Source organism: Chiloscyllium plagiosum, unplaced genomic scaffold, assembly GCF_037043375.1.
Source record: "Chiloscyllium plagiosum isolate Xiang-an unplaced genomic scaffold, Cpla_swu_hap1 HiC_scaffold_6, whole genome shotgun sequence".
NCBI lineage: Eukaryota > Metazoa > Chordata > Chondrichthyes > Orectolobiformes > Hemiscylliidae > Chiloscyllium > Chiloscyllium plagiosum.
Genome location: NW_028270144.1, coordinates 117,644,380 through 117,672,223, shown reverse-complemented (window position 1 = coordinate 117,672,223; position 27,844 = coordinate 117,644,380). Strand labels below are relative to the sequence as shown.

Genomic DNA, 27,844 nt, shown 5'->3' with positions numbered 1-27,844 from the left:
GCTTTGGCAGAGGGTAAGAGCACGAGAATGTCATTGTACTTGTAATCCAAAGGCCCAAAATAGTCCCATCATGCATAGCTTCAGCGACTGGAATTGAAATTAAGTTAATAAATCTGGGATGTAAAACTAATAACATATCCAGATTGGTTGATTAAAAATAATTTGGGTTTTTGTGGTAAAATGCTAGGTCCTTACCTCTGGACCAGATGTCTGTGTTCAGGTCTCATTTCTTGTTATAACATTTCTAAGCAGCTTGATTAAAAATACTTTATAAAGCTAGTCTCAGTAATGGTTGATTAAAAATAATTTGTAAAGTGAATCTCAGTAATGGTGACCAGAAATCGTCAATTTTTGTAAAAATGCAATTGGTTTGCCAATGTACTTTTGGTAACAAAATCATTATCTGGTCTAGTTTACACATAACTCCAAGCTCACAGCAAGATAGTTGTCACTTAACAGCTTCTTGACATGGCTGTAGAAGTGCTCAGCTTAAGGGCAATTAGAAATGGGCAACAAAGGGTTTTGCTCATGTAATGTTTGGAACCAGATGGATCTCATTGACTATGAGATCCTTGATTGGGGTTGTTAACGTGGGTCAATCAGGGATCCCTGGCTGACCGGTGTAAACAGGACAATGTGATGATAAAATAAAAATGTATAAACAGAGGATTTTGATGTAATCCCTTCCCTCCCCTTCTCTGGTTTCACATAAGCATTGCCACTATGGGTCTTTGCTGGTTACTCGTTCTCTGGCCACATAGGTGTTTTTCCTGTAGTAGAAATATTGAATAAAATTATTTGCACAATGGTATTTTTACTGACACTTATACACACACACACACAACACGGGTGCAGTGGGGGAAAATAAGCATTAGGGGTAAACACAAAAAAAAACGGGGATTTAGAATCTCCTCAGTTCAGGGGACTGGCTCTGAACTGCCCGGCCACAGTCAGTGTACTGTGCAAAAATAAATAAATAATGAACAAGGGATTTAGAATCTCCTGAGTTCAGGTGACAGGCTGTGAACTTGTGTACTGTGCACAAGTAAATAAAGAGTGACTTGGTGATGGGATCCCAGCCTCTGTGCTGTTATTTTAGCTCACATCTTATGAAGGAAAAAGGACATAAACGAGACAATGTAATAGGCATAAACATTTCAGATTTGGGGAAATATGAATTGACTTTAGGAACTCTAGTATGGGAAGACGGTATATTGTAAATGACATGATTTTGAAAACCTCAAATGAACAGAAAGCTGTCCTTCCCTGAACAAAAAAACCCAAATGAACCATTGATGGAAATTAGAAACAAAAACAGAAATTGCTGAATAAACTCAGCAGGTCTGGCAGCAACTGTGGAGAGAAATCAGAGTTTACGTTTCTGAAGAAGGGTCACTGGATCTGAAGCATTAACTACTTACTGTGGAAAAGGATATGGAAGATATAGACTGTAGGGAAATAGATGGTGACATCTTGCAAAATGTCCATATTACAGAGGAGGAAGTGCTGGATGTCTTGAAATGCATAAAAAATGGATAAATCCCCAGGACCTGATCAGGTATACCCTAGAACTCTGTGGGAAGTGAGAGAAGTGATTGCTGGGCCTCTTGCTGAGATATTTGTATCATCGGTAGTCACAGGTGAGGTGCCGGAAGACTGGTGGTTGGCAAATCTGGTGCCATTGTTTAAGAAAAGTGGTAAGGACAAGCCAGGGAACTATAGACCGGTGTGCCTGACATCAGTGTTGGGCAAGTTGTTGGAGGGAATCCTGAGGGACAGGATGTACATGTATTTGGAAAGGCAAAGACTGATTGGGATAGGCAGCACAGTTTTGTGCGTGGGAAATCATGTCTCACAAACTTAATTGAATTTTTTGAAGAAGTAACAAAGAGGATTGATGAGGGCAGAGCAGTAGATGTGATCTATATGGACTTTAGTAAGGTTTGACAAGGTTCCCCATGGGAGACTGATTAGTCAGGTTAGATCTCACGGAATACAGGGAGAACTAGCCATTTGGATACAGAACTGGCTCAAAGGTAGAAGACAGGGGGTGGTGGTGGAGGGTTGTTTTTCAGACTGGAGGCCTGTGACCAGTGGAGTGCCACAAGGATCGGTGCTGGGCCCTCTACTTTTTGTCATTTACATAAATGATTTGGATACGAGCATAAGAGGTACAGTTAGTAAGTTTGCAGATGACACCAAAATTGGACATGATTCGGAGATGCCGGTGTTGGACTGGGGTGTACAAAGTTAAAAATCACACAATCACCTGATGAAGGAGCGTCGCTCCGAAAGCTAGTGTGCTTCCAATTAAACCTGTTGGACTATAACCTGGTATTGTGTAATTTTTAACCAAAATTGGAAGTATAGTGGACAGTGAAGAGGGTTACCTCAGATTACAACAGGATCTTGACCAGATGGTCCAATGGGCTGAGAAGTGGCAGATGGAGTTTAATTCAGATAAATGCGAGGTGCTGCATTTTGGGAAAGCAAATCTTAGCAGGACTTATACACTTAATGGTAAGGTCCTAGAGAGTGTTGCTGAACAAAGAGACCTTGGAGTGCAGGTTCTTAGCTCCGTGAAAGTGGTGTCACAGGTAGATAGGATAGTGAAGAAGGCGTTTGGTATGCTTTCCTTTATTTGTCAGAGTATTGAGTACAGGAGTTGGGAGGTCATGTTGCGGCTGTACAGGACATTGGTTAGGCCACTGTTGGAATACTGCATGCAATTCTGTTCTCCTTCCTATCGGAAAGATGTTGTGAAACTTGAAAGTGTTCAGAAAAGATTTACAAGGATGTTGCCGGGGTTGGAGGATCTGAGCTACAGGGATAGGCTGAACAGGCTGGGGCTGTTTTCCCTGGAGCGTTGGAGGCTGAGGGGTGACCTTATAGAGGTTTACAAAATTATGAGGGGCATGGATAGGGTAAATAGGCAAAGTCTTTTCCCTAGGATGGTTGAGTCCAGAACTAGAGGGCATAGGTTTAGGGTGTGAGGGGAAAGATATAAAAGATTCCTACAGGGCAACCTTTTCATGCAGAGGGTGGTACGTGTATGGAATAAGCTGCCAGAGGATGTGGTGGAGGCTGGTACAATTGCAACATTTAAGAGGCATTTGGATGGGTATATGAATAGGAAGGGTTTGGAGGGATATGGGCTGGGTGCTGCTAGATGGGACTAAATTGGGTTGTGATATCTGATTGGCATGGATGGGTTGGACTGAAGGGTCTGTTTCCATGCTGTACATCTCTATGACTCTATGACTCTAACTCTGATTGCTATCCTCACCTGACTTACATGTGACTCGAGTCCCATAGCAGTGTGGTTGATTCTCAACTGTCCTCTGAAAGGGCTCTTGCAAGTCACTTTGTTCGAGGACAATTAGGGTTGGGCGACATACGCCTTACCAATGATGCCCTTATCCCATGAAATACCTAAAAGAAAAACATGAATTATAAATGGAGGAGTAAAATGTAGAAGCAGAGATTGTATCCTAACTTTATACAGGACTGGCTAGGTCTCAGCTAAAGTTTTTTTGAACAATTCTGTGCACCAGTCCTCAAGCATGATCTAAAGGCCTTAGAAAGAGTGCAGAGGAGATTCATCAGAATGGTATCAAGAATGAAATACTTCAATAATGAGAAACATTTGTCAAAATTAGGAATAAGGTTAAGAGATAATCTAAATAGTGGGTTTCAATTGATCAGACATTTTGTTTGACCAGAAAGAGTAAAATACCTCTCTCTGGTGAGTGAATTAGTAACCAGGTATTAGAATGTTAACACCATTTGCAAGCGATCTAGAAGGAAACTGAGAATTTATTTTACTGGCGAGAGTGTTTTTGGATCTGGAAGTCCCTACCTGAAAAGGAGGTGAAAGCTGATTTCATTAATACATATGTCACTAAAACTTTGTTAAGGTGCTTGAAAGTGAAGAACCTCCGGAGTTACAGATATGAAGTGGAAATGTGGGGTTAAGCACAGATTTAAAGACAATTTCAACCATGTACCAAAGGCAGGACAGACTGACTGACCTCAATCTTTGCGATGTTTATAACTGTTCTATGAAAGTGTGTAAAGTGCAAGTTGACAGGTGGCACACAGGGACACAGTATGCTAAATAAGTCTAATTCAGACTAGATTTGCAACAGCAGGGATTTTATTCCTCTTTTGATTGTAGAATATAGAGAAATATGTTAATGTACACACTCCAGAGATGATTAAAAATATCTTTGGGTGATTTATATGATGCAAGGGCAGCTTCAATATTAAATTAGCCGCATGCAAAATAATAACCACCTTTATCTTGCAATATAAACGGCAAAATTATTTTTTGTCTCATACAGTAGCATCAGTGAAATGACCACATTTCTTCCTCATGCTCTGTATTATATCAAGTTTTGCATACAAACCAGATCTTGTTGGGTAATGCTGTGTTAATGACACATATATTCATGAATATGAAAGTCAGCAAAGTCAGGGGATTTTAGAGACACGTCTTGAATCATGTATCTCCAGAATTTGGTGGTTGATTACACCACTCCACACAAAGAGTGGCTGCCCCTAGCTGCCTGTTTTTGTTAAAAGCATGCTAAACCTGCACATTGCAAAGTTGTCACATAAAATTCAACCTGTCATTTGAGAGCTATTAGAACATTTAGTGATGTAGCGTCACTATATGCCCTAGGAACATAGAAGTTGGCCATTTCGTCCCTTCAGCCTGCTGTGCCATTTCCACATGCTGTTCACAAATCTCTTGATCTCGTTAGTAATGAGAAATCAGTCAATCCCTTTCTCTACCTTACTCATTGACTGAACTTCCACTGTCATGTCATAGAGTCATAGAGTTGTACAGCACAGAAAGTGACCCTTTGGGTCCAACTCGTCCATGATGACCAGATATCCTAAATTAATCTAGTTCCAGCACTTGGCCCATGTCACTCCAAATCCTTCCTATTCACGTATCCATCCATACGGCTTTTAAATATTCTAATTGTACCAGAATCTACCACTTCCTCTGGCAGCTCATTCCATTCATGCACCACAATCTGTGTGAAAATCTGTGTCCCTTGGCCCTTTTAAATCTTTCCCCTCTCACCTTAAACCTATGCCCTGTAATTTTGGACTCCTCTACACTGTGAAAAAGACCTTAGCTATTCACCCTATCCATTTGCCTCACGATCTTATAAATTCAGCCTCCAACGCTCCAGGGAAAGTAGCCCCACTCTATTTAGCCTCTCCCTAAGTCTGAATGTGCTGCTCCTGCAGCGAAGTCCTATATTTCTATAGTAATCATAATGCCCTCTGGCACAGACTGTGAACAACTTGGAATGTTTGCTCTCATTCCTGTTTATGGTAAATAGAAGTTGTGGTGCAGCCTTGAAGGATGCCTTTTGGTCCACCAATTTGATTTTGATTTGATTTAATTTATTATTGTCACATCTATGTACTGAGATACAGTGAAAAGTATTGTTTTGTGTGCTATCCAGGCAAATCATATCTTACATAAGTACATCAGGATAACAGAACAGAATGCAGAATATAGTGTTACAGCTACAGAGAAAGTGCATAGAAAAATCAGTTTTAATATTTGAACCAGCTGTTCAAAAATCTGATAACAGCAGGGAAGAAGTTGTTCTTGAATCAGCTGGTATGTGTTTTCAAGCTTTGATATCTTCTGTCTGACAGAAGAGGGTGGAAGAGAGTATAACTGAGGTAGGAGGAGTCTTTGATGAAGTTGGTTGCTTTCCTGAGGCAGTGGGAAGTATAGATGGAGTCAATGGATGGAAGGCTGGTTTTCGTGATGGGCTAGACTTCTTTGTAATTTCTTATGGTCTTGGGCAGAGTGGTTGCCACACCAAGCTGTGATGCATCTGGGATAGGATACTTTTTGTGGTGCATCTATAAAAATTGGCAAGAGTCATTGTCGAATTTCCTTAGCCTTCTAAGGAAGTAGAGGCATTGGTGTATTTTCTTGCTCATAGCATTGATGTGGATAGACCAGGATAGATTGTTGGTGATATTTACTCCTAAGAACTTGAAACTCTCGATCACCTCCACCTCAGCACCATTGATTTGACAGAGTGGTGTCCTGTACACCACTTCCTGAAATTGATGGCCAGCCCCTTTGTTTTGCTGACATTGAGGGAGAGATTTTTACACCATAACCTTTACACCATGCCACTAAGCTTTTCATCTCTTTCTTGAAATTGTTGTTTAATAGCCAGCCCACTACAGTGGTTTGTTCAGCAAACTTGTTTTTTTTTTAGATTACAGTATGGAAACAGGCCCTTTGGCCCAACAAGTGCACACTGACCCGCCGAAGCGCAACCCACCCATACCCCTACATTTACCCTTTCTTACCTAACACTACGGGCAATTTAGCATGGCCAATTCACCTGACCTGCACATCTTTTGGACTGTGGGAGGAAACCGGAGCACCCAGAGGAAACCCACGCAGACACAGGGAGAATGTGCAAACTCCACACAGTCAGTCGCCTGAGTCGGGAATTGAACCCGGGTCTCTAGCGCTGTGAGGCAGCAGTGCTAACCACTGTGCCACCGTGCCGCCCACAAATGGACTTAGAGCAGAATTTGGCCACACAGTTGTGCGTGTACAAGTTGAAACTTTATTGCTGGAACAGCACAGCAGGTCAGGCAGCATCCAGGGAACAGGAGATTCGACGTTTCGGGCACAGGCCCTTCTTCAGGAATGAAGAAGGGCCTGTGCCCGAAACGTCGAATCTCCTGTTCCCTGGATGCTGCCTGACCTGCTGTGCTGTTCCAGCAATAAAGTTTCAACTTTGATCTCCAGCATCTGCAGACCTCACTTTCTCCTGTGCGTGTACAAGGAATACAGTAAGGAGTTGAGTACGTAGTTTTGTGGGGCACCGGTGTTGAGGATTGTTGTGGAAGAGGTGTTGTAACCTATCCTTACGTTTTGCAGTCTGTGAGTCAGGAAGTCGACGATCCAGTTGCAGAGGAGGGAGCAGAATCCTGGGTCTTGGAACTTGGAGATGAGTTTGTTTGGAATTATGGTGTTGAAGATGGAGCTAAACTCTATAAATGGGAGTCTCTCATAGGTGCTATCCTGATGTGAGAGGGCAGAGTGTAGAACCAGGGCGATGACATGTGCCATGGACCCATTGCAACGGCGGGTGAATTCTAGTGGATTAAGGCAATCTGGGAGCCTGGAATTCATGTGTGACATTACTAACCTCCTGAAGCAATTCATAACCTATGTTCCAGAGATGACCATGTTACAACATGGAAAGAACTCATTTCACCTTTGGCATATAAACCCGAAGGTGTCGTTTTAAATTCAGCACAGATTGCTGTGGTGAAACTGAATGAACGGTTCTGATGTAAGGTCATTCTGACCTGAAACACAAACTCTGTTTCCACTCAAAGTTGCCAATCAACTGAGTATTTTGAAATTTTTTCTGTTTTCATTTCAAATTTCCATATCTGTAGATTTGCAGGGTTTTTTTTTTATGTTCACTGCCAAGGCTAACATTTGCTGACCTTCCCTAATTGTGAAGATGGTAGTGAGCTGTGTTTTTGAACCTCTGTAGCCGTTGATGTGTAGGGAGACTCACTCAGTGCTGTTTTGGAAGGTTAAACTTCATTCCAGATGTTTAACCTAGTGACCATGAAGGAACATGTGACCTGGCAGAGAACCTTGAGATGCTGGTGTTCCCATTCTTTTGCCTCCCTTGCCCTTCTAGTTTGTAAATTTGAAAGCGGTTTGGCTAGAAGCTGCAGTACACCTTGTGAATGGTACACACTACTGCCACTTTACTAATGGTGGAATGAGTGAAGATTTACATTGGTGGTTGCAGTGCAAATCAAGCAGGCTGCTTTGTCCTGAATGGTGTCAGGCTTCTTGAGTGATGTTGAAACTGCACTCATCTAGGCAATTGGATAGTATTCCATCACTCTCCTAACTTATGTCTTGTAGATGATGGATAGGCACTGGAGAGACAGGAGGTGAGTTAACCCACCATAAGATTACAAGATGTAACTCATGGGGTGCCACGCAGGGTTTGGTTCTCGGGTCTCAACTGTTTACAGTGTTTTTTAATTACTTGAATGCAAGGATAGAACGTATTATAGCCAAATTTGCAGATGACAATAAAATAGGTGAGAAAGTAATTTGCAATGAAGAAAGAAATTTGTGTATGGCAATGGATAGGTTTTGTGAATGAACCAAAATCTGTCAGATGAAATATAATTCAGTTATTCATTTTAGTCAGAGGAGTAGAAAGGCAACTTATTATCTAAATGGAGAAACTTCAGAAAGTTTCAGTGCAGAGGGATCTGGGCATCCTTGTGCATAAATCGTAGAAAATTAGAATGCAGGTACAGCTGGTAATAAGCAAGGCAAATGGAGTTTTGGCATTTATTGCTAAAGGAATAAGGTGTAAAATTAGGGAGGTGTTGCTGCAATTGTATAGGGCATTAGTGAGACCACGCCTCGTATATTGTGTACTATTTTGGTTCCCTTACTTTAAAAGGGATTTAGTTGTATTAGACGCAGTTCAGAGGATATTCTCTAGATTGATTCCAGAGATGAGGGGTTTGTCTTCTGAAGAGAGGTTGACTAGTTCAGACTTATATTCTTTGGAGTTTAGAAGAATGAAAGGAAATCTAATTGAAGTATATAAAATGAAAAAGGGGATTAGCAAAGTCGATTTGGAGGGAATATTTCCTCAAATGGGGCAATCTGGAATGAGAGGTCATAGCCCTCTGGGCAATTAGGGATGGGCAATAAATGCTGGCCTAGTCAGAGATGTCCACATTTCATGCATACGTAATAAAAAAACTGAGCCCTAGCCGAAGTGTCCCAGAAAAGCATTTCACTAATTTGATAATAAAATAAATAGCAGCTTATAAACATTTCTGGTTATTGGACAACCCTGGTTTCTGATAGCTGGATTTCCAACATCATACCTGTAGTGATGTTGGAAGTTTTCTGCAGTATTAACAGTGATCTAAAACAATTTTAAGTAATATCACTGGCTTAAGTGTTCATCAATGACTCTTCTCATACATGGTCCTCAGAATTTGTTGTTTTATTTTATGGTTCACTCTGATACATTGTGTTATGTTGTATTATTCTGAATAACAGAACATTATAACAAATTGCCTTCTGTTATCAAGTTTTTGTTAGAATGTTTCCGCCAGTTGCAGTGATTAATGCTAGGTAATCTGAAAGAGGTGGAAAATCTATCCTTTGCCTCTTCAAATCCAAGATGATATCTGACCCCAGCTTGTCGAGATAGCTTGGGAGTATTTTTTTCAATAGCGTGCCTTATCAGTTTCGTGAATGTTACATTTTTGTATACAAAATCCCAGATTGTGAAATTGTTTACTCATCATTATAATTAATGGTAATTTGTAGCTATAATGTGTTTAATAAGGATGCGAATGTCCTGAATATCCATTGAGAAATTGTGTTCATTTGTGTCATTGTAGCAATTACTTTTGAAGATCCATGTAAGTATTTTAGTGTGTTTTTAAAATCTTCTCGAGCAGTATTTAGAGGCATTGTGTCATTACTATACTTAACACAGCCTTCTCTGGGTAGTTAGACCTCTAATAGGTAACTGTCTTCAGCATATTGTTGTTTACTGTGATGCCAGAACCTTTGAGCTTGGTAAGTGGGCGTTTGAGTGTTGCTAGATAATTCATTTGGGAAGTCTGTGTTTCAAAGCATGTGTATTTATCAATGAGGCTTTCTGCAGGATTGTGTAGAGGTCAGTTATAAACTGTTATTTGACGCAGAAGGACATTTCCGCTGCTGCAGAAGCACTTCTTTTGAAGAGAACAAATTGAGCCTTGATTGATTCAGAAAACAATTGCTATACTTGATTATTTCTGTAAGTTACATCCTGAAGCAATGACAACATTTATTAGACAAACAATTCATTTTTAAGCTGCTTTGGATTTCTCTGCAGTTTGATGTTAGGGGTTGTTGAACATGGCTACAGTCTTATCTATGTTGTTTTTAATCATGCTGAGGAGACTGAAAATGTAGTTTGTCTTTGTAAATTCTAGTATTGCAGTAGTATGCCATGAGTGGATCATATAAATTGGTGAGAGTAGACAAGATTCAATCAGAACAATTGCCATATATCCATTGTTGAGGGGGAATAACACAGCCATGACCTAAATAATGGATCTGTTTTATACAGGCAAATGTGTAATATTGTTAGTTTTGACTCCTATGTGTGACTTTCTCTTCCCCAGTTTTGAAAGGTTTTTCAATCAGTGGCTTCTTTATGCTCGAGGGTTTGATGTACAGAATGTGCTGAGGAGGGTTAATAAATCTCAGTCTACAGTATCATTGCTCTAAAGAAGAAGCAAATAGGAAAGGTTAAAATGATTTCTAGTCTGTTCTTCCAGCAACCCCATGCAGTTTCTCTTATTTACAGTCTCTCTCAATTTCCTAAGCATTTTCAATAAAGATCTCAGAACTTTTGGTTCCTCTGACTTTAGCATCCCTGTCCTTCAGCCACCAATGCTGCACACACTCTCAAATTCCATCTCTTTGTTCTCTCCATTTCCTCTTCAACACTCTCCTTAAAATCCATCCTTTGACTAAACTCTAGGTCATTCTTTTTACAAGTTCCCTTGTTAGTTTGGCTTTCATTTCTTTACATTGATATTCATGTGAAGCTTGGACCATTTTTTCTACTTATAAAGATGCTATATAAATGCAAGTTCTATGTCTATGTTATGTAAGCTTTCTCTAGTCCCTTACTCTTTTGAAGTGCTCTTGGGTTCCACATATATACTGTTCCTTTCACATGCATCCTCACTGTGTTCATTTGGGCAAATGTTGAGCGAGGAGTGTGGGTTATTAAACTGGCGAAAACTGGGGAAAACATTTCAGAATGCCCAAGTTGAAACTAATTGGGCAGTGAGTGTGAGCCAATTACTCACCATTGGGACTAATGAACGGGAAGACCAAACATATGTGTGCCAGGCAGAGGGCATTAGATAATCACTGCAAGCTGATTTCTTCTTTTCTTGGATGCTGATACCAATGGTGGAGCTGCACCAAGCACCTTTCCAACTGAGATCAACTTATAGACTTCAGACTGGCAGTCAAGCATATGGGATGTTGTCTTTCTAATGATTCCACTACAAGTTCCTTTTACTTGTTTGATTAAGCGATGAAAGGTCTCAGAATTCGAGACTCAAGTTCCATGACTCCTTGTAGTGGAAACGTCAAACAATTATTAGAGAATGAATAAAGTTTCACTTTTTTACATATTTGAGTGGTCATATTAAATATTTTGAAAGTGTTTCAAGAGTTTGTGAACCCAACTATGCAATGCTTCATTTTTGTTTTATTTAATACCCATCCCTAATTTTTCTTGAAGTGGTGGTTTTAAGCTGCCTTCTTGAACTATTGCAGATATAGTGGTTTAGTACAACTGTAGGTCTTGCTAGATCACTTCAGGGGACCATTAAGAGTCAACTATATTGTTTAGATTTAGAGACACAGAGGAGGGTGATGTATTTTCTTCCCTAAACAACACCAGTGAAGCAGATGTGATTTTAATGGCAATCAATAGTTTCATAGTTACTTAATGATATAGTAATTACTCATGTTGGCTTTTTATGCTCAACGTATTTAATTAACTGAGTTCAGTCATTCCTGGATTATGATTTCAGTAACATCATCACCAAGCTACCATACCTATATTCATTAAGACTGGGTACATTCTTCCAGGGACAAGAGCTTTGCAAATCAATCCTCCCAGTAACATTGTGGGTATTTATTTAAAGAGTTTGCTTTTAATTTAATGACAAGAAGAATGATTTTTCATTGATGTGCCAACAGGGAAATTAGTCTTCAGAGACTTTAAAATTCAAGTTCTTCCTGATGTGGTGAACCACTGCGACAAGCTAGCTCAGGAAATTTCCCATTTGTTTGAACAAAAATGATGAAAGTCAGTGTGCTATAGTTGCCAATATTGTCTTCAGGGTAGTGGGAAACTTGGCTTGGGTTATCTACTCCAGAGTTTTCTGCCTGAAGCACTATAATTAATGGTTTTTCAAAATTTATCCTTGGCCTGCCCAGGTGCAGATAGGAAGATTAATACTTAATGCAGTGTGGTGCAAAAAATCTGTGCTGTTGAGATCTCTTCAAATATGTAACATGCGTAAAAATTGGTTTCAAGGTAGACACTAGAAAGATGCCTGACTAGGCTTAGGAATTGAGAACGAGAGGTCACGGTCTCAGGGTAAAGGTACATTTAAAAAATTTGCATTGCATCCACTAATCCTTGAATTAATATATAGCCAGCCCTTGTTATTTCAAAACACATAAATATCACACAGTTTGATTCAATAAAGTGGTGGTTAAATTAGTGGTCTGCAATCCTGAGAACAAGAGGTCAAATCCCATCATGGCATTAGTACCTCCAAGAGAGAAGTAGGCAATTATGTGAAGAGAAGAATGTGCAAATTTACAAAGAGAAGGCAGGGGATTGGGGTTAGGTCTTTGATCTTGCCAAAAGCCAGCAAGGACATAGAGTCATACAGCACAGAAAGATGATAGGCCAAATGGCCACCTTCTATGACCATTCTACGATTCCACTAATATTTTCCCGCCTCAGGCGACTGACTGTGTGGAGTTTGCACATTCTCCCCGTGTTTGCGTGGGTTTCCTCCGGGTGCTCCGGTTTCCTCCCACAGTCCAAAGATGTGCAGGGTCAGGTGAATTGGCCACGCTAAATTGTCCATAGTGTTAGGTAAGGGGTAAATGTAGGGATATGGGTGGGTTTCGCTTCGGCGGGTCGGTGTGGACTTGTTGGGCCGAAGGGCCTGTTTCCACACTGTAATCTAATCTAATCTAATCTAATCTAATTTTGTTTGATTTGGATACCAGAGGCCAAACATAGTCCTGATCAAAGCAGGAGGCAGGAAAGGAGGAGAGAAGACTGGGGAAATAGAGGAATCTGTTCAACAGTGCCAGCATATACAGGCAGTCCCCAATTTATGAATGCCTGACTTATGAATACTTCTGAACAAGATTAATTTTAAAGATCCACCATGTGAGTGTTTGCTTGTGCTTACAAACAACTATTTTGTATTGTACTGTATTGTGCTCTGACTTGAATACAACTTGACTTTCGAACGTACTTAGGAGTGGAACCCGTTTATAACCTGTGGACTGTCTGTAGTGATAATTTACAGTTTATATTGTGCCAATCACATCCTTAGAATTGGGTCACAGGCAATGAAGTTGTATGCAAACTCAGCAGCGAGTTTCTACAAAGCAAGATCCAATATGGACTTATTTCAAGTCCTCCTCATCTGAAAGACATTACCTTGTATACTTCAGCACTTTCTAAGAAGTACACTGAAATGTTCACTTAGATTATAGTTGTTTTTAATCATCTACTCAGGCATGTGACAGGTGGGACTTGAACCCGGATTTTCTGGCCCAGAGGTAGGGACACTACTGGTGCACTACAAGATCCTTCACTAGATTACATGTGTGGAGTAGGTCTCGACTGTGATTCTAAGAAAGGAGAGCTACCATTGATCCAATGTGGACTCCTGTTTTACCATTATTGCTTCTTTTCTCTGCCATATTTCTTTGATGATTTTTCAGAATTTTTCTCAAGCTTTCAGGAAAGTATAAAAAAGTCATGACATTCTTGTGATATTTTGATGAAAAATAAACAACAGAGCAGAAGCGATTTTTATAAAAAGAATACAGATGCAGTGAGCGAAGCAAGTAATTTGTCATATGAAAGCTAAAGAAGTGTTTTTTATGGTGACCTATCATTCCTTGAATGAAGGGATTGTTTCATGAGGAAAGGTTGGGATGTATTTCGGAGTTTAGCAGAATGAGAATTGAATTTATAAGATTCTGAGGGATCTTGACAGAGTAGCCGGGATGATGTTTTCCTTAAAGGGCAATCCAGACCTGGAGGTCATATTTCAGAATAATGGCTTACCCATTGAAGGTGACCTTATAGAAGTTTATAAAATAATGAAGGGCATGGATGGGTTGATTGTCAAGGTCTTTTTCCCAGGATAGGGGACTTCAAAACTAGAAGGTTTAGGCTTAAGGTGAGAAGGGAAATCCAAGAGGCAACTTTCTTACCCAGAAGGTGGTGCGTATATGAAAGTGGTGAGGCTGGTCAATTACGATATTTCAAAGGCATCTGGATGGGTACTTGAATAGGAAAGGTTTAGAGGGATATGGGCCAAATCCTGGCAAATGGAACTAGATTAATTTAGGATATCTGATCATCATGGAGGAGTTGGACCAAAGGGTTTGTTTCTGTGCTGTACAATTCTATGACTCCAACATAGAGATGCAAAATAAGTTCTTCTTTCAGAATTATTGGAATTTTCTAAAGCTGAGGTAAGGCTGAAGTGAACCGATTTTTGAACTATAGTGGAGTCAAAGGGTATGAGGCACCAAAATGGAATCGGGACCAAGAACGGATCAGCTCTGATCTTATTGAATGGCAGAGCAGAATTAAAAGGAAGCTTAGCTTACTCCTGCTTTGATCTCTTATGTCTGTATGTAAATGTGTCTGGTTTGTATCCTCTTTCTGATCTATGTCAATTTCTGTAAATCTTGCAGATTGTTCTTCTTTGATTTCTGACATTCACTTTCTAACACTGGACCGTTGACATGGTTCTCTAACCCACAAGTATCGCTTCTATATTGGGAATCACGCATCGAAAATTATTGGTCTGGTGATGTTTTGCTCCATCCACAGGGGCAATGCGCAAACCATTATGCATTACGCACCCTGCAATGTTCCAGCTTTGTAACCGACTGCAGCCTGTTATTAGACTATTGATTGGGCACCAGGATATTGTTTAATCCTATAATAGTACATGTTTGTGACTTCCTCGTGATTCATGCTTGTGGCTGTGAGTTACCCAAGATTAAAATGAAAGCTTTAAAACTTAGCCACCTTGTATCCTCTGAGAGTTTTCATCGCTAAGAAAATGTCTCCAATATTCGCCAGGCCAGAGATCAGTAACCTTAATAACAGGAAGCTCTATTTTAAAATTCAGTCAAAAAGACAATGTTTTATGAGTCACAATGCTACTCAAATGCCAGTAATATTGGTTTAAAGACATGGATTTCTACAGCATTTTAGTGTTGTTAGTGAACTAACGCTTTCTTACAAATACAATGTTAATAAAGGTCATAGAATCCCTACAGTGCGGAAAAAGGCATTCAGCCAACTGAGTCCACACTGACACTTCGAAGAGTATCCCATCCTAACTCAGACCCATCCCACACTATCTCTATAAACCTACATTTCCATGGCTAACCCACCTAAGATGCACATCCCAGGACACTATAGACAATTTAGCATGTCCAATCTATCTAACCTACATATCTTTAGATTGTGGGAGGAAGCCAGAGCACCTGGAGGAAACCCACGCAGACACTAGAGAACGGGCAAATTCTGCACGGACAGTCACCCAAGGCTGGAATCAAACCTGGATTTCTGGTGCTGTGAGGCAGCGGTGCTAACTGCTGAGCCACTGTCCTGCCCAATAGTTCTTAAAAAAAAGCTATTTAATTAACTTTGAAATGTGTTTGATCAAGAAGAAAGGAGCCATAGGTTGCACACTCCTAATCTAGACGTATTGACTGTAGCTCAGTTATCTCTTATCTCAGAGTCTGAAGGTTGTGGGGCCAAGTACCAGGGCAGAAATGTGAACACAGAAATCTAAGCTGATGCTCCAGTGCAGTACTGAGGGTGCTCTGCACTGTTGGAGATGCTTTGTTCAGATGAGGCTTTAAATTATAACTCTTCTATCCTCTCAGACCATCCAATAACAATGTTTTTGTGAAGAGCAGAAGCATTCTCTTCAGTATCCTAGTCAATACATATCTCTTATATACCATCACATAAAATAAAAAGATACTGCTTATTTGCAAATTGCTCTTTAGGGGACCTCAGTGTCAAATTGCTGTCTGTCTAACATTATAACAGTGCTTTAGATACATGGTATTTTTGTGGCAGCAATGAGTCTTTGCTGACCTTAGATGTGCAATACCTTCTTTGTTTCAGCCCAAGGCAAATTGTATTGAGGGATCCTATGGATTGCGGGTTACAGGATTAGAGGAAACAACATATGGATACATTCATCTGCACTACCATCACCAACGTGGGAATAACAAGTATCTCATAACCCTTTCAGCTCATTGTAATCCAGCAGCAGAGTACCACAGTCATCAGTCAGTGGACCTCAACCCTAGAAGCATTAAAAGAAACTAAAGAGGAATCCTACGCCAGACTTGATCAGTTGTTGTCTCTTATCTCAAAGGTGATCTCAAAGCTAGACTTGAGAAGGCCACTGGAGAGACATATTAGCAAGGAAGGCATAGGGAAAGCAAACACTGAAGAGTGTTCCTCCTGATGAAATGCCTAGAACATGGTATAGTTATAGCAAGCATCCTATTTCATCAGAGTCAAAGACCTGATGGCAACACCATTGCTCCAGACATTGGCCCCTGCTTGAGCAAGGGACTGGAAGGTTGTTCACAACACTCTTGCCATGGTGTGAGTTAATGACTGCTGAATGAACCATACCTAACCTCGACCATTATGTCCATGCAGAAATCTGAGCATTCCGCCTACTCACTTCATCAAACAGCATCCTTCCCAATTGTAGTTCCAGCATTGGACTGTTTAGTCATCTCAGGATGCATAATTACAGAACAGAAGAAAGCCAATCTTTGTGCTGGGGGACTATGTGAAAGGGGAAAAGAAAACCTTTAGATACTTGAGAAATAATTGCAATATCTGGAGAGGCAGGTTTCCTCATGGACACAGAGGTCAATGATTTAGGATTTGGTTTGTATTGTTTTAGTCAATCTCAAGAATTAATGTAGCTTCAAACCTAATGAGCAATGGGAAACCTTAAGCAGTGTTCCCTACTAGAAAATTTCGACATCTAATGTCAACTTTCAATATTCTTTGACTTCATTCCCTTCTTTAATTTGCTCTTAAAAGTAATCTTTCAGGCATAACTTGATTCCCTTTGAACTGAGAAACAACCTTTGAGTTATCAGTTGCCATCAGTTGCATGGAAAAGCAATCCTATACCTACAATTTAACATCCCAAGTGGCGTCATTGTCATCGGTTGGCACAATATCTGATGTACAGAACTTAGTCAAATCTTGTCTTACTGACTGTAATGTCATAGCATTCAAGTTTTTGTGGTCAGTGATATCTGATTTCTCTTCACTGCTGCACAGCTGTCCCAATGAGAAAGTAAGACAAGATTTGACTAAGTTCTGTACATCAGATATTGTGCCATAGATTTTTCTTAGTCTCAGTTGATAGGTTATGCACAGTGTGGACTGTTTAACAGGCAGTGTGTATATCATGTAGAGTGTGTTCAAATACATATTCCTCCTTTTTCGATTTTCTGGTTTCTCTATGTGGTAGCCACATGCAAATATACTTTGTGAAACCTCATTCTGTGAATGGATCCATTAGCTTGACTCCAATGTATCCCCAAGGTAAATCAGCTGAATTTATTGTTAGTCCCCCAGAAGAAAAAGCCAGTTTGGGCCAATGATTGCACATGTTCTACCATTGAAAAATCATTTGAGAGCTATGTTTATCACCTCATTTTAATTTTTATGCATAAAATTTCAAGAATTATGCAAGAGACAATTTCTGTGGAGATTTGCAAGTGTTGTAATGAAAATTGGCTCATAAGAAAAAAGCTTGGGAACTAATATGTCTTCAGTGGTGTACATCACAAAACTAGTAAAAAGTCTACTTAATGATTCCAAACACAGACTATAGTATTTTGTTTATTTCATTACTATTCATTAGTCATTTGGGAACTTAGTGAAAGAAAAGGCACATTTTGTTGAAGTTGTTGGTCTTACATTCATCAGGGCAATTCACAAGGATGTCAATTTAAAGGGAAACCCCCATTTTATACTGCATGATAGGAGAGTACCGATTATTCTTAGAATTGGATTGGCAAAAGGCATTTTGTAAATTGGGCTCTATTAGCAGGCCAACGAGATGCAGAGTGATGAATCATGGGAAAGGCAGCTCTGACATCTGACCGCTGGATATAAGGACAGAGATGCATCAGGAGCTGCCTGAATGGGGGAGGGATGAGGAGCAGGGGGGTTCCTCTGATAAGATTGAGTCCTCCTAAAATGGTTGAGTTCTCCAAATGTCCTGTCATATGGAGAAGGTTCCCTCCCACCTCATGTCTCCCCATGAGATTGATTTCCCTTGGATAGAGTTTCTCTTGATCTTCTTTTATCCCTCCCTCAAACTTAAAATTTCTCTCCCCTCTCTCTCTCTCTCTCCCCCTCTCCATCTCTGTGTGTGTGTCTCTCTCTCTGTCTCTCTCTGTCTCTCCACTCCATAATCAATTTCCCTTGAACTCTCTATCTCCTCGCATCTCTCTTCTGCTGACCTTTCTTTCTCCCCTACCACTCTCTCCCACAATCCCTCCCTCCCAGCCTCTGACCATTGCACTCCCTGTCTCTCATATTTCCTGTCCCTGCCTAATCTTTCACTCTCTCTCCCCCTATGATTCCAGCTTGATCCTCCTTCCAATCCTCCATCTGGATTAAGCACACCCCCACCCACCCCAAAATCTCTCTGCTCCTTGACTTCCCCGATTCTTCTTTTTATTTCCTACATCCCTCCAGATTTTCTTCCCCTGACCTCCCAAACTTTCTTCTTTCCTCATTGCTTCCCCTGGATTTCTCCCCACAATTGGTCTTAACACCTCCCCCCCCTCCCCCACTCACCAACCCACAATAACTGTTTGTGCTGCCCCCAACTGCTTATCCCTATGACTTCTGTCACCTGCCAATTATTCTGTACTTCCAATTCCTTGATTCTGTCATTTTATTAGGTATCCTGCTCCCTCTCTCCTTATACCGTTTTATCTGGTGTCTACTCTTCTCACTCACTGCACTATTTGAGTTCCCATAATTTTTCTGGTTATACAGAGACATATACTGATAGCCCGAAGAATGAGAGTTCAAATCAACTGGGGCACTTTGATAAGTTAAATTCAGCATTAAAGAAAAATGATAGTGGTTAAATTGTTACAAGGGCACAACTGGTTTCAACAGGCCAACAGTTCTGGTGTCCAAGGAGACAGAAGTAAATTCAGTGCAAAAGAAGCCCATTCAACCCAGCAAGCCCATGTCAAATGCCAATTCATCAATGATTATTCTACATTGGACTTCACTCTCAGCAACAACATTAAGGAACAGTAAATCTCCTAATCTATGAATTGAATTGAATTGAATTGATTATCACGTGTACCGAGGCACAGTGAAAAGCTTTGTCTTGTGAGCAATACAGGCAGATCAGAGTTAAATACCACAGATAAGTAAATAATAGGTAAACAGCGGCAAATACAAAAACACAGACGAATGTTAAGGGTTTGTGAGTCTATTCAGTATTCTAACAACAGTAGGGTAGAAACTGTTTCAAAATCGGCTGGTGCATGTGTTCAGTCTTCTGTACCTTCTCCCCGTTGATAGAGGTTGTAGAAAAACATTGTGAAGGTAGGATGAATCTTTGAGAATGCAGGCGGCCTTTCCTAGACAGTGGGCCTGGTAGGTGGATGCTATAGATGGGAGGTTGGCCTTTGTGATTGTCCGGGCCGAGTTCACCACTCTCTGTAACCGTCTCCGATCCTGAATGGTACAGTTGCCATACCAGGTAGTGATACATCCAGACAGAATGCTCTCGATGGCAAGGGTATTCGCCGTCATACCAACTTTCCTAAGCTGCCTGAGGAAGAAGATTCATTGTTGGGCCTTTGTAACCAGTGCGTCCACATGAAGCTTAACACGTTGTCATGTTGGAGGGGACCAATTTGAAGCAACATCAATTCAAATTTTCCAGAGCTTTCATTGCTGCTTTGGAAAATCCTACAAGTCAGCATTGTGATGCACCTTTACTTTTAAGCAGTGAGCTGTTAGGTTGCAAAGTGATGGAGAAAATTGTCCTCGCTAATCCTTCCTGCTGCAAAGTTGGGAAGGGTCTCGACAATGATTGGTCCATCCCACGAGATTCTCTTTCTCTCTTTCGATAGTAGTAGGAGGCGTGGAAATATTTAAGAACTGATATCGACCTGGGTTCAGATGTTGTAGTATGGTTTTTGTCATTTTTATTGCCTAGATTGTTTTTATAGTTATCACTTTCAGGGATCTAATCTCTTTATATGGTTGTTAAAGTTTTTGTAGATTAATGTATTTATAAATTTTTTCGCAGTCATTGTTTTTAGTTTTATTGGTTTTATGGCATGAAATGTGGAAAGAGCTTTTGCAAAGAAAATACTAATAAATTCAGCTTTTACTTGCCATTAATTTCTTGCTGCTTTTCTTCAGTGTGTATGTTGCTGATTACATTTCATGCCTATCATTGGATGCTTTTGGAAACTTCAATGATGTCTTTGAGAACTTGCCTGAAGCTTTATTTTGATGACGTTGAGAGCTTTTGATGCTTTAATTGAAAGCTTCTGGATATCATTGAGAGCTTTGATGTGTTGATGCCAATGAATGATTATTTGATGCCTAAACAGAACATTTTTGAGTGCAATCATTTGATCTAAATGAGAACATTTGAAGCCAAACTGGTGCCTAAATAACTACTGGCACACATCAGATTGTTTGTCAATGAAAACTCAGAGAGAGGAGAGAAAGTAAAAGGGACAGGATGAGGAGGAAGAAATTTTCTGAAAATGCAAGGATACTTTGAGATTTCAGAAGCTGAGTTTGTAGGATCTGTGGGCTATTGATAGACTGACTCTGCTTTGAGTGTAAGCTATATAAGTTTGCATTGCCCAGGATGTCTAGATTTCATTTTAAACATCCAGCCTTGCTTCTAACGCTTTGACCATGATGTTACAGGATCTGATTCAGTTATACATTTTCACTTCAAATGGCTTTTGATGGTTTCATTTTGCTCTTTGACATGAGAACTTGTCTCATTGTACTCAGTTCAAATTCATTCCGTTCCAGTCTATGTGATGGATTGTACAAATTATAAAAATAGAAGCCAGATCTAAAGCGATGGTTCGTGTGAACTGACAAAGCATAGAGAATGGATTAACTAGAAAAACTGAATCATTTAAACTCTGTTACAGTCACGATTAGTTTATCAAGACGAGGTTGGTCCAGCATCCTTCAGTTCCTGTTTGAAAATATGAATAAACTGTTTTAAATTTGATGTAAGGATTTGGTGTTTGAAGTCATAGCTTTGAAAGTTTGATTTGCATCTTCCACAGAATGCATTGATCTGTATTATTTGTGGAGATCCTTCTCTTCTTTGCAGCAGGAAGGACGAGCTGGGACAATTTTCTTCATCATTTTGCAACTTTATATTGGTTAGACATAAAAGTGAAGGCACATCACGATTCCTGACTTATGGGATTTTCCTAAGCGGCATTGAAAGCTATGGAAATTTTAATAATGCTGCTTGATTTTGTTTCCCTCCAATATAGATCAGGAAACTTATTGTTTCTCAAAATAATTGGTGAGTCAAATGTAGAATAATTATTGTTGAATTTTCATTTGATATGGACCTACTGGGTTGAATGGGCTTCTCTTGCATTGAATTTACTTGTTTTCTTGGACACCAGAACCGTTGGTCTGATGAAATCAGTTATATTCTTGTAACAATGTAACCACTATCATTTTTCTTTAATTCTGATTTTTAAAAAAAAACTGAATTTAACTTCTCAAAACGCCGCAGTTGATTTGAACTCGCATTCTCTGGGTTATCAGTATATGTCTCCGCCTAGCCAGTCGTGTAACATAAAATTACTCGAGCGCACATCATGCACACCAAGTAAAACAGCATAAGCAGAGAGGGAGCAGGCCACTTGCAAAAACAGCATGACAGAGAGAGTGGACATCAGATAAAATAGCATGAGAGAGAGAGGGTAGAGACTAGATAAAACAGCGCAAGAGAGATAGAGGGAGGTTTTTAGATTACCTGGAATTATGATGTATTGGTAATAATGGAGACTTGGTTTAATGCAGGGCACGCCTGCGTGTTGAATATTCCAGGCTACAAGGTATTCAGAAAAGATAGGAAAGAGTAAAAAGGAAGAAGGATGTCATTTTTAATTAGGGAGAACACTGCAGTACTCAAGAAAGAGAATGTTACAGAGGGTCCAAGGACAAAATCGATTTGGCTAGATCTAAAAATGGTGCAAATACATTGCTCAGCGTAACCAACACAGATTATCATTCCTCAGTCTAGTTGGTACTGGAGAGAAGTCCAATGTGGAATAAGCAAATGTTAATTTGACATGGGTTTGGTGAGTCAAATGGACTTCTCTTGCACTAAAATTCTCATCTATTTTGCGATTCTCCATTCCTGCTGGTCTGATGAAATTAGCTGAACTTCTAACAATTCGACTGCTACCACTTTTATTTATTGCTGGTATCATTTGATATCATTTGAACTCCTCAAAATGACACAGTGAATTTGAACTCCCATTCTCTGGATTGGCAGTGCAAGTTTCTATATTGTTTGTCCAATAACATATCCAGTATAAAAGCTTTTCCTCCCACGTGATCAATAATGCCCTTCAGTGCATTTTCTCCACTTCCTGCACCTCCGCCCTTGAACCCCACCCCTCCAACCGCAACAAGGATACCTGTACAGGACATTGGTTAGGCCGCTGTTGGAATATTGCATGCAATTCTGGTCTCCTTTCTATCAGAAAGATGTTGTGAAACTTGAAAGGGTTCAGAAAAGATTTACAAGGATGTTGCCAGGGTTGGAGGATCTGAGTTACAGGGAGAGGCTGAACAGGGTGGGGCTGTTTTCCCTCGGAGGCTGAGGGGTGACCTTATAGAGGTTTACAAAATTATGAGGGGCAAAGTCTTTTCCCTGGGGTTGGGCAGTCCAGAACTTGAGGGCATAGGTTTAGGGTGAGAGGGGAAAGATATAAAAGAGACCTAAGGGGCAACTTTTTCACACAGAGGGTGGTACGTGTATGGAATGAGCTGCCAGAGGAAGTGGTGGAGGCTGGTACAATTGCAACATTTAAGAGGCATTTGGATGGGTATATGAATAGGAAGGGTTTGGAGGGATATTGGCAGGTGGGACTAGATTGGGTTGTGATATCTGGTCGGCATGGACGGGTTGGACTGAAGGGTCTGTTTCCATGCTGTACATCTCTATGATTCTTTGACTCTATAACCTCCGGTCCTCACTAATTTCTAGAGACAGCGCATTATCCTCCGCCATTTCTGCCAACTGCAATCAGACCCCTCCACACCCCACCATGCGTTTCCCTTCTCACTCCTAACTGTGTTCTGCAGAGACCATTCTCTCTTTGACTCTCTTGTTAGGTCCATGCCCACTCCACCAACCCATCCTCCACTCACGGCACCTTCCCTTGCCGCAGCAATAGGTGTAAAACCTGAGCCCACACCTCGCCCCTCACTTCCGTCCAAGGCCCCAAAGATCTTTTCACATCCGGCAGAGATTTTCTTGCACATCCAAAGACCTCATCTAGTGTGCCCTTGGCTCTCAATGTGGTCTCCTGTACATTGGGGAGACAGAACATCTCTGGGACACATGCACCAAACAACCCTGCTATCCTGTGGCCGACCACTTAATTTTCCCCTTCCAATCTGCCACAGACGTGCAAGTCCTGGGCCTCCGCCACCACCCAATCCAAGCCACCTGACAACCAGAGGAAGAACCCCTCATCTTACGCGTTGGGATCCTCCAACTGCATGACATCAAAGTCGACTTCACCAGTTTCCTTATCTCTCCTCCCCCCACCTCATCCTAGATCCAACCCTCCAACCTGGCACCACCCTCTTGAACTGTCATACCTGTCCATCTTCCTTTCCATGTATCCGCTCCACCCTCCCCTCTGACCTATCATTATTATCCCCCACCTGCATCTACCTATCGCTTTCCCAGCTATCTTCCCCATAGCCCCAATCCCACCCCCTATTTATCTCTCAGTTCCCCATCACCAACATTCCTGATGAAGACCTTACGCCCGAAACATCAACTCTATTCCAGCGCCACACGTTTTGACACTAAAAGGTTTTTGTGATTGTTCAACACAAGTAGGGCTGGGTCATCAAGAAATTCTACTTTGTTTTGTTACAGTTCTTCCTCCGCAAAAAGCAAAGGTTGCCATAGTGACCGGTGGTGCCAAAGGGATCGGGTATGAGACCGCAAAACATCTTTCAAGACTGGGCATGCATGTGATTATAGGTAATTTCCTTCGTATGATAATATGTGACACTGAAGCCAAACCATTTGAGATTCCTTTGTCATGGCTTCAATCTAAGCTCTGTAGAATTTATGCTAACTTTCTTATTTGGTCACAGAGTGCAGCATCATTGGTAAGTTAGTTGAAACACTACCCAGCATTATGTATAAGTTACCAATCGAAAATGTGACCCTGCGACAGGTCAATATCGTATTTCCAAGCCAGGATGGTGTTTCTTTTCTTTATTCTTGGATAAGATCTGACAATGGCAACATTTATTGTCCATCCCTAATTGCACTTAAAATGAGTGGCATACTAGGCCATTTCAAAAGGCCTTGAAGAGTCAACCACATTGCTGGAATGACATGTAGCCGAGAGTGTGGCTTATGCCCAAAACGTCGATTCTCCTGCTTCTCGGATGCCACCTGACCTGCTGTGCTTTTCCAGCACCACACTCTCGAACTCTGACCTCCAGCTTCTGCTGACCTCACTTTCTCCTGGGATCACACGTAGGCCAGACTGGATAAGGATGGCAGATTGCAATACTGAGCCAGGTGCATTTTTACTACAAGGCACGGTGGTTTCATGATATGGAGGTACCGGTGTTTGGACTAGGATGGACAAAATCAGAAGTCACATGACACCAGGTTATTGTCCAACACGTTTATTTGAAATCAATAACTTTCGGCACTTTTGTCAGGTGAAATGTTTCATGTTCACTGTTACTGATGCCAGCCTCCAGTGTCAGAATTTTCTAATCTTGTAAAATAGTAACATAGTGGCATTGCCATTTTGTCACCGTCTGCCTCTGCAGAACCATAGACATGATGGAGTACAGAAGGGGGCCATAAGGCCCATCTTGTCCATGCCCCATATGTGACAAGGAGGAGGGGAGATTTGCGGGTAGTGGTGTTACAAGGAGGAGGAGAGATTTGCGTGTGGTGGTGTTACGATGCTCTTGTTGCCCTACCCTGCCAGGGGAGTTGTTGTAGAATTTTGCAGATGGCACACACTGCTGTTACTGTTAGAAGGAGTGAATGTTGAAAGTGTTCGAAAGGGTGCCAACCAAGTGGGCTGCTTTTTTCCTGGATGGTGTCAAGCTTTTTAGGTGTTATTGGAGTTGTGCCCATCCAGGCAAGTGGGGAGTAATCCATCACACGCCTGACTTGTGCCTTGCAGATGATGGAGAAGCGTAAAGAAATCATGAGGGGAATTACTTGTCACAAAATTCCCTGCATCTGACCTGCTTTAGTAAGCTCAATATTAATGAAACTAGTCCAACTAAATAGGTGGTAAATTCCAGGATGTTATTATTATTAATATTGTTGAGACGCACTTCCAATTCCAGATTTTATGAATGGAATTTTAAATTCTGTTGGCATCTGTGATGGAATTACTTCATGGGAAGTGGGCGTTGCTAGTCACAGCTAGCATTTAATACCATCCCTAATTGCATAATGTTATGGGGGAACTAGGGCTTGCAGAAAATTGGCAGATGGAATTTAATTTGGAAAATGAGAGTTTGTTCACTTTGCTAGAATGAATGAAAGGCAGACCAGTATTTAAGTGGAGAGAAACTTCAAAAATTTTCACTGCAGAGAGATCTGATTTTCCTTATACATGAATCAGGGAGAGATGATGGCCTAGTGGTCTTGACTGTTAATCCAGAGACCCACATAACGTCTGGGGACCGGGGTTTGAATCCAGTAAAAATTTCTGGAATTAAGAGTTGAATGATTAAAAGGGAAGTGGTGTTTTTACCTGGTCTGCCTGTGACTCCAGACCCACAGCAATGTGGTTGACTCTTAACTGCCCTCTAGGCAATTCAGGTTGGGCCAAATACTGTCTGAGCCAGTGATGCTCACCTAATGAATAAAAACAAATTCCAGAGGTGATCTGCTAGAGACAGTTCTTCATCAAGGCAGGATTTTACTGAATGTGATATCAAGAAGCCCAAGTAAAATAGAAGTCAGTGGGAATTAGAAGGTACATTTTTCAGTGGCTGGAGTTATACTTATCAGAAAGGAAGAAGGTTAAGCCCGTTGGAGGTAAATGTTCTCAGCCCCCAGATATCGCTGCAGTTTGTCAGAGCAGCATCCTAGGCCCAAACATTGTCAGCAGTTTCATCAATGACTATCTTGAAACATACAAGGTTCTTAGGGGTCACTGTGGAAAGACTGTTTCTTCTTGTGGGAGAGTCCGAGAAAAGAGGGCGTAATCTTAGAATAAGGGGTCACACATTTAAGATGCAGATGAGGAAAACATTTCTTTTCTGAGAGGGTAGTGAGTCTGTGGAATTCTATGTTTGCAGGGACTGTTGAGGTTGTGTCATTAAATATATTCAAAATTGAGATAGATGTTTAATCAATAAGGGAATCATGGATCAAGGGGAAAAGACAGGAGAATGGAATTGACAGTTATCTGATCAGCTATGATCTTGAGTGCCACTGCAGACTCAATGTGCTGAATGGCCTACTTCTGTTCCTGCATCTTATGCCTACATCTTATAGTTTTGACATTAGAAATCAGGTTGTCTACTGATGTTTTTAAAATGTTCAACCCATTTATAATTCTTCAGGTGCTGAAGCAGTCCATGTCTGCATGCAATAAAACATGGAGAACGTTCAAAGTTGGATTAATAAGTGACAATATTTATACCAGACAAGTACCAGGCAATAACAGAAAATCTAACGTTCTCCCCTTGGCTTTCAGTGACATGACCACAAGCACATTCTTCAGTGTCATTATCTTGGGGCTACTTTTGACCAGAAATTGAATTGGACCAGCCATATAAATACTGTGGCTGCAAGAGCAAGTAAAAAGTTGGGAATTCTGTAGTGCGTGACTCATCTCCTGATTCCAAAAAGATTTAAAATTTCTTTAAGTGACAAATCATGAATGTGATGGAATACTCTCCATTTGTTTCGGTGAGAGCGGTTCCAACAACACATGAGCCCGTCAGCCACGACGAAGCAGCCATTTGTCCATTGAGAACATTTAATATTCATTCTTTCCACCACTGACACTAATGTATGTATCAGCTACAAGATGCACTGCAGCAACTTGCTAAGGCTCCTTTGACAGAGCCTCCCAAACCTGTGACCTTTACCATCTGGAAGGAGTAGGGCAGCATATGTGAGCACCACTACCTGAAAGGTCCCGTCCAAATCATACATCATCCTGATCGTGTGAAGAACTCCTTTAGTTAGATCCTTTTATTTATACTGAGCAACCAGCATTCTCTGAGAAATCCAATATTCAGAGTGTATTCATTTCCAAAAGTTGCTAAGTGGCAATATTCGATTCTGCCCAGCATTATATGAAAGGCTTCTCAGTGGGTCACTTCAGACAGTTCAGGGGTCACTGATAAGCAATACTGGAGTTACAGTTAGTTGGAGAAAGCATTAGGGACGAGGACAGACTCTGTGTTGGGAATGTTGATATTTAGAAATCCTGCAGAGAAGGCAATAGATCGCCTTGGGTGCTGTGTAGGTGATGGTGTGAAATAGTTAAGAGCAGTTGAATATCCATGCTGTTCAAATTGAGTTCAGAAAATAGAGGGTAGATACCATGTTAGAAGTGCTG

General features: G+C 40.9%; 1 protein-coding gene across 4 annotated transcripts in view; it reads left to right on the top strand.

Moving 5' to 3' along the window:
• dhrsx (dehydrogenase/reductase (SDR family) X-linked) overlaps nucleotides 1-27,844 on the top strand; it is a 293,611-nt gene that overhangs the window by 86,690 nt on the left and 179,077 nt on the right. For 2 of the 4 annotated variants that reach the window (XM_043692379.2, XM_043692380.2), the window contains one exon: nucleotides 24,154-24,261. The exons of 1 other annotated variant lie outside the window; for it this stretch is intronic. In XM_043692379.2, the coding sequence (XP_043548314.1) occupies nucleotides 24,154-24,261 (108 nt within the window). Of the gene's footprint in view, nucleotides 1-12,921; nucleotides 13,068-24,153; nucleotides 24,262-27,844 lie in introns of those variants that run through there. One more of the 4 variants, XM_043692384.2, reaches the window with a different exon arrangement.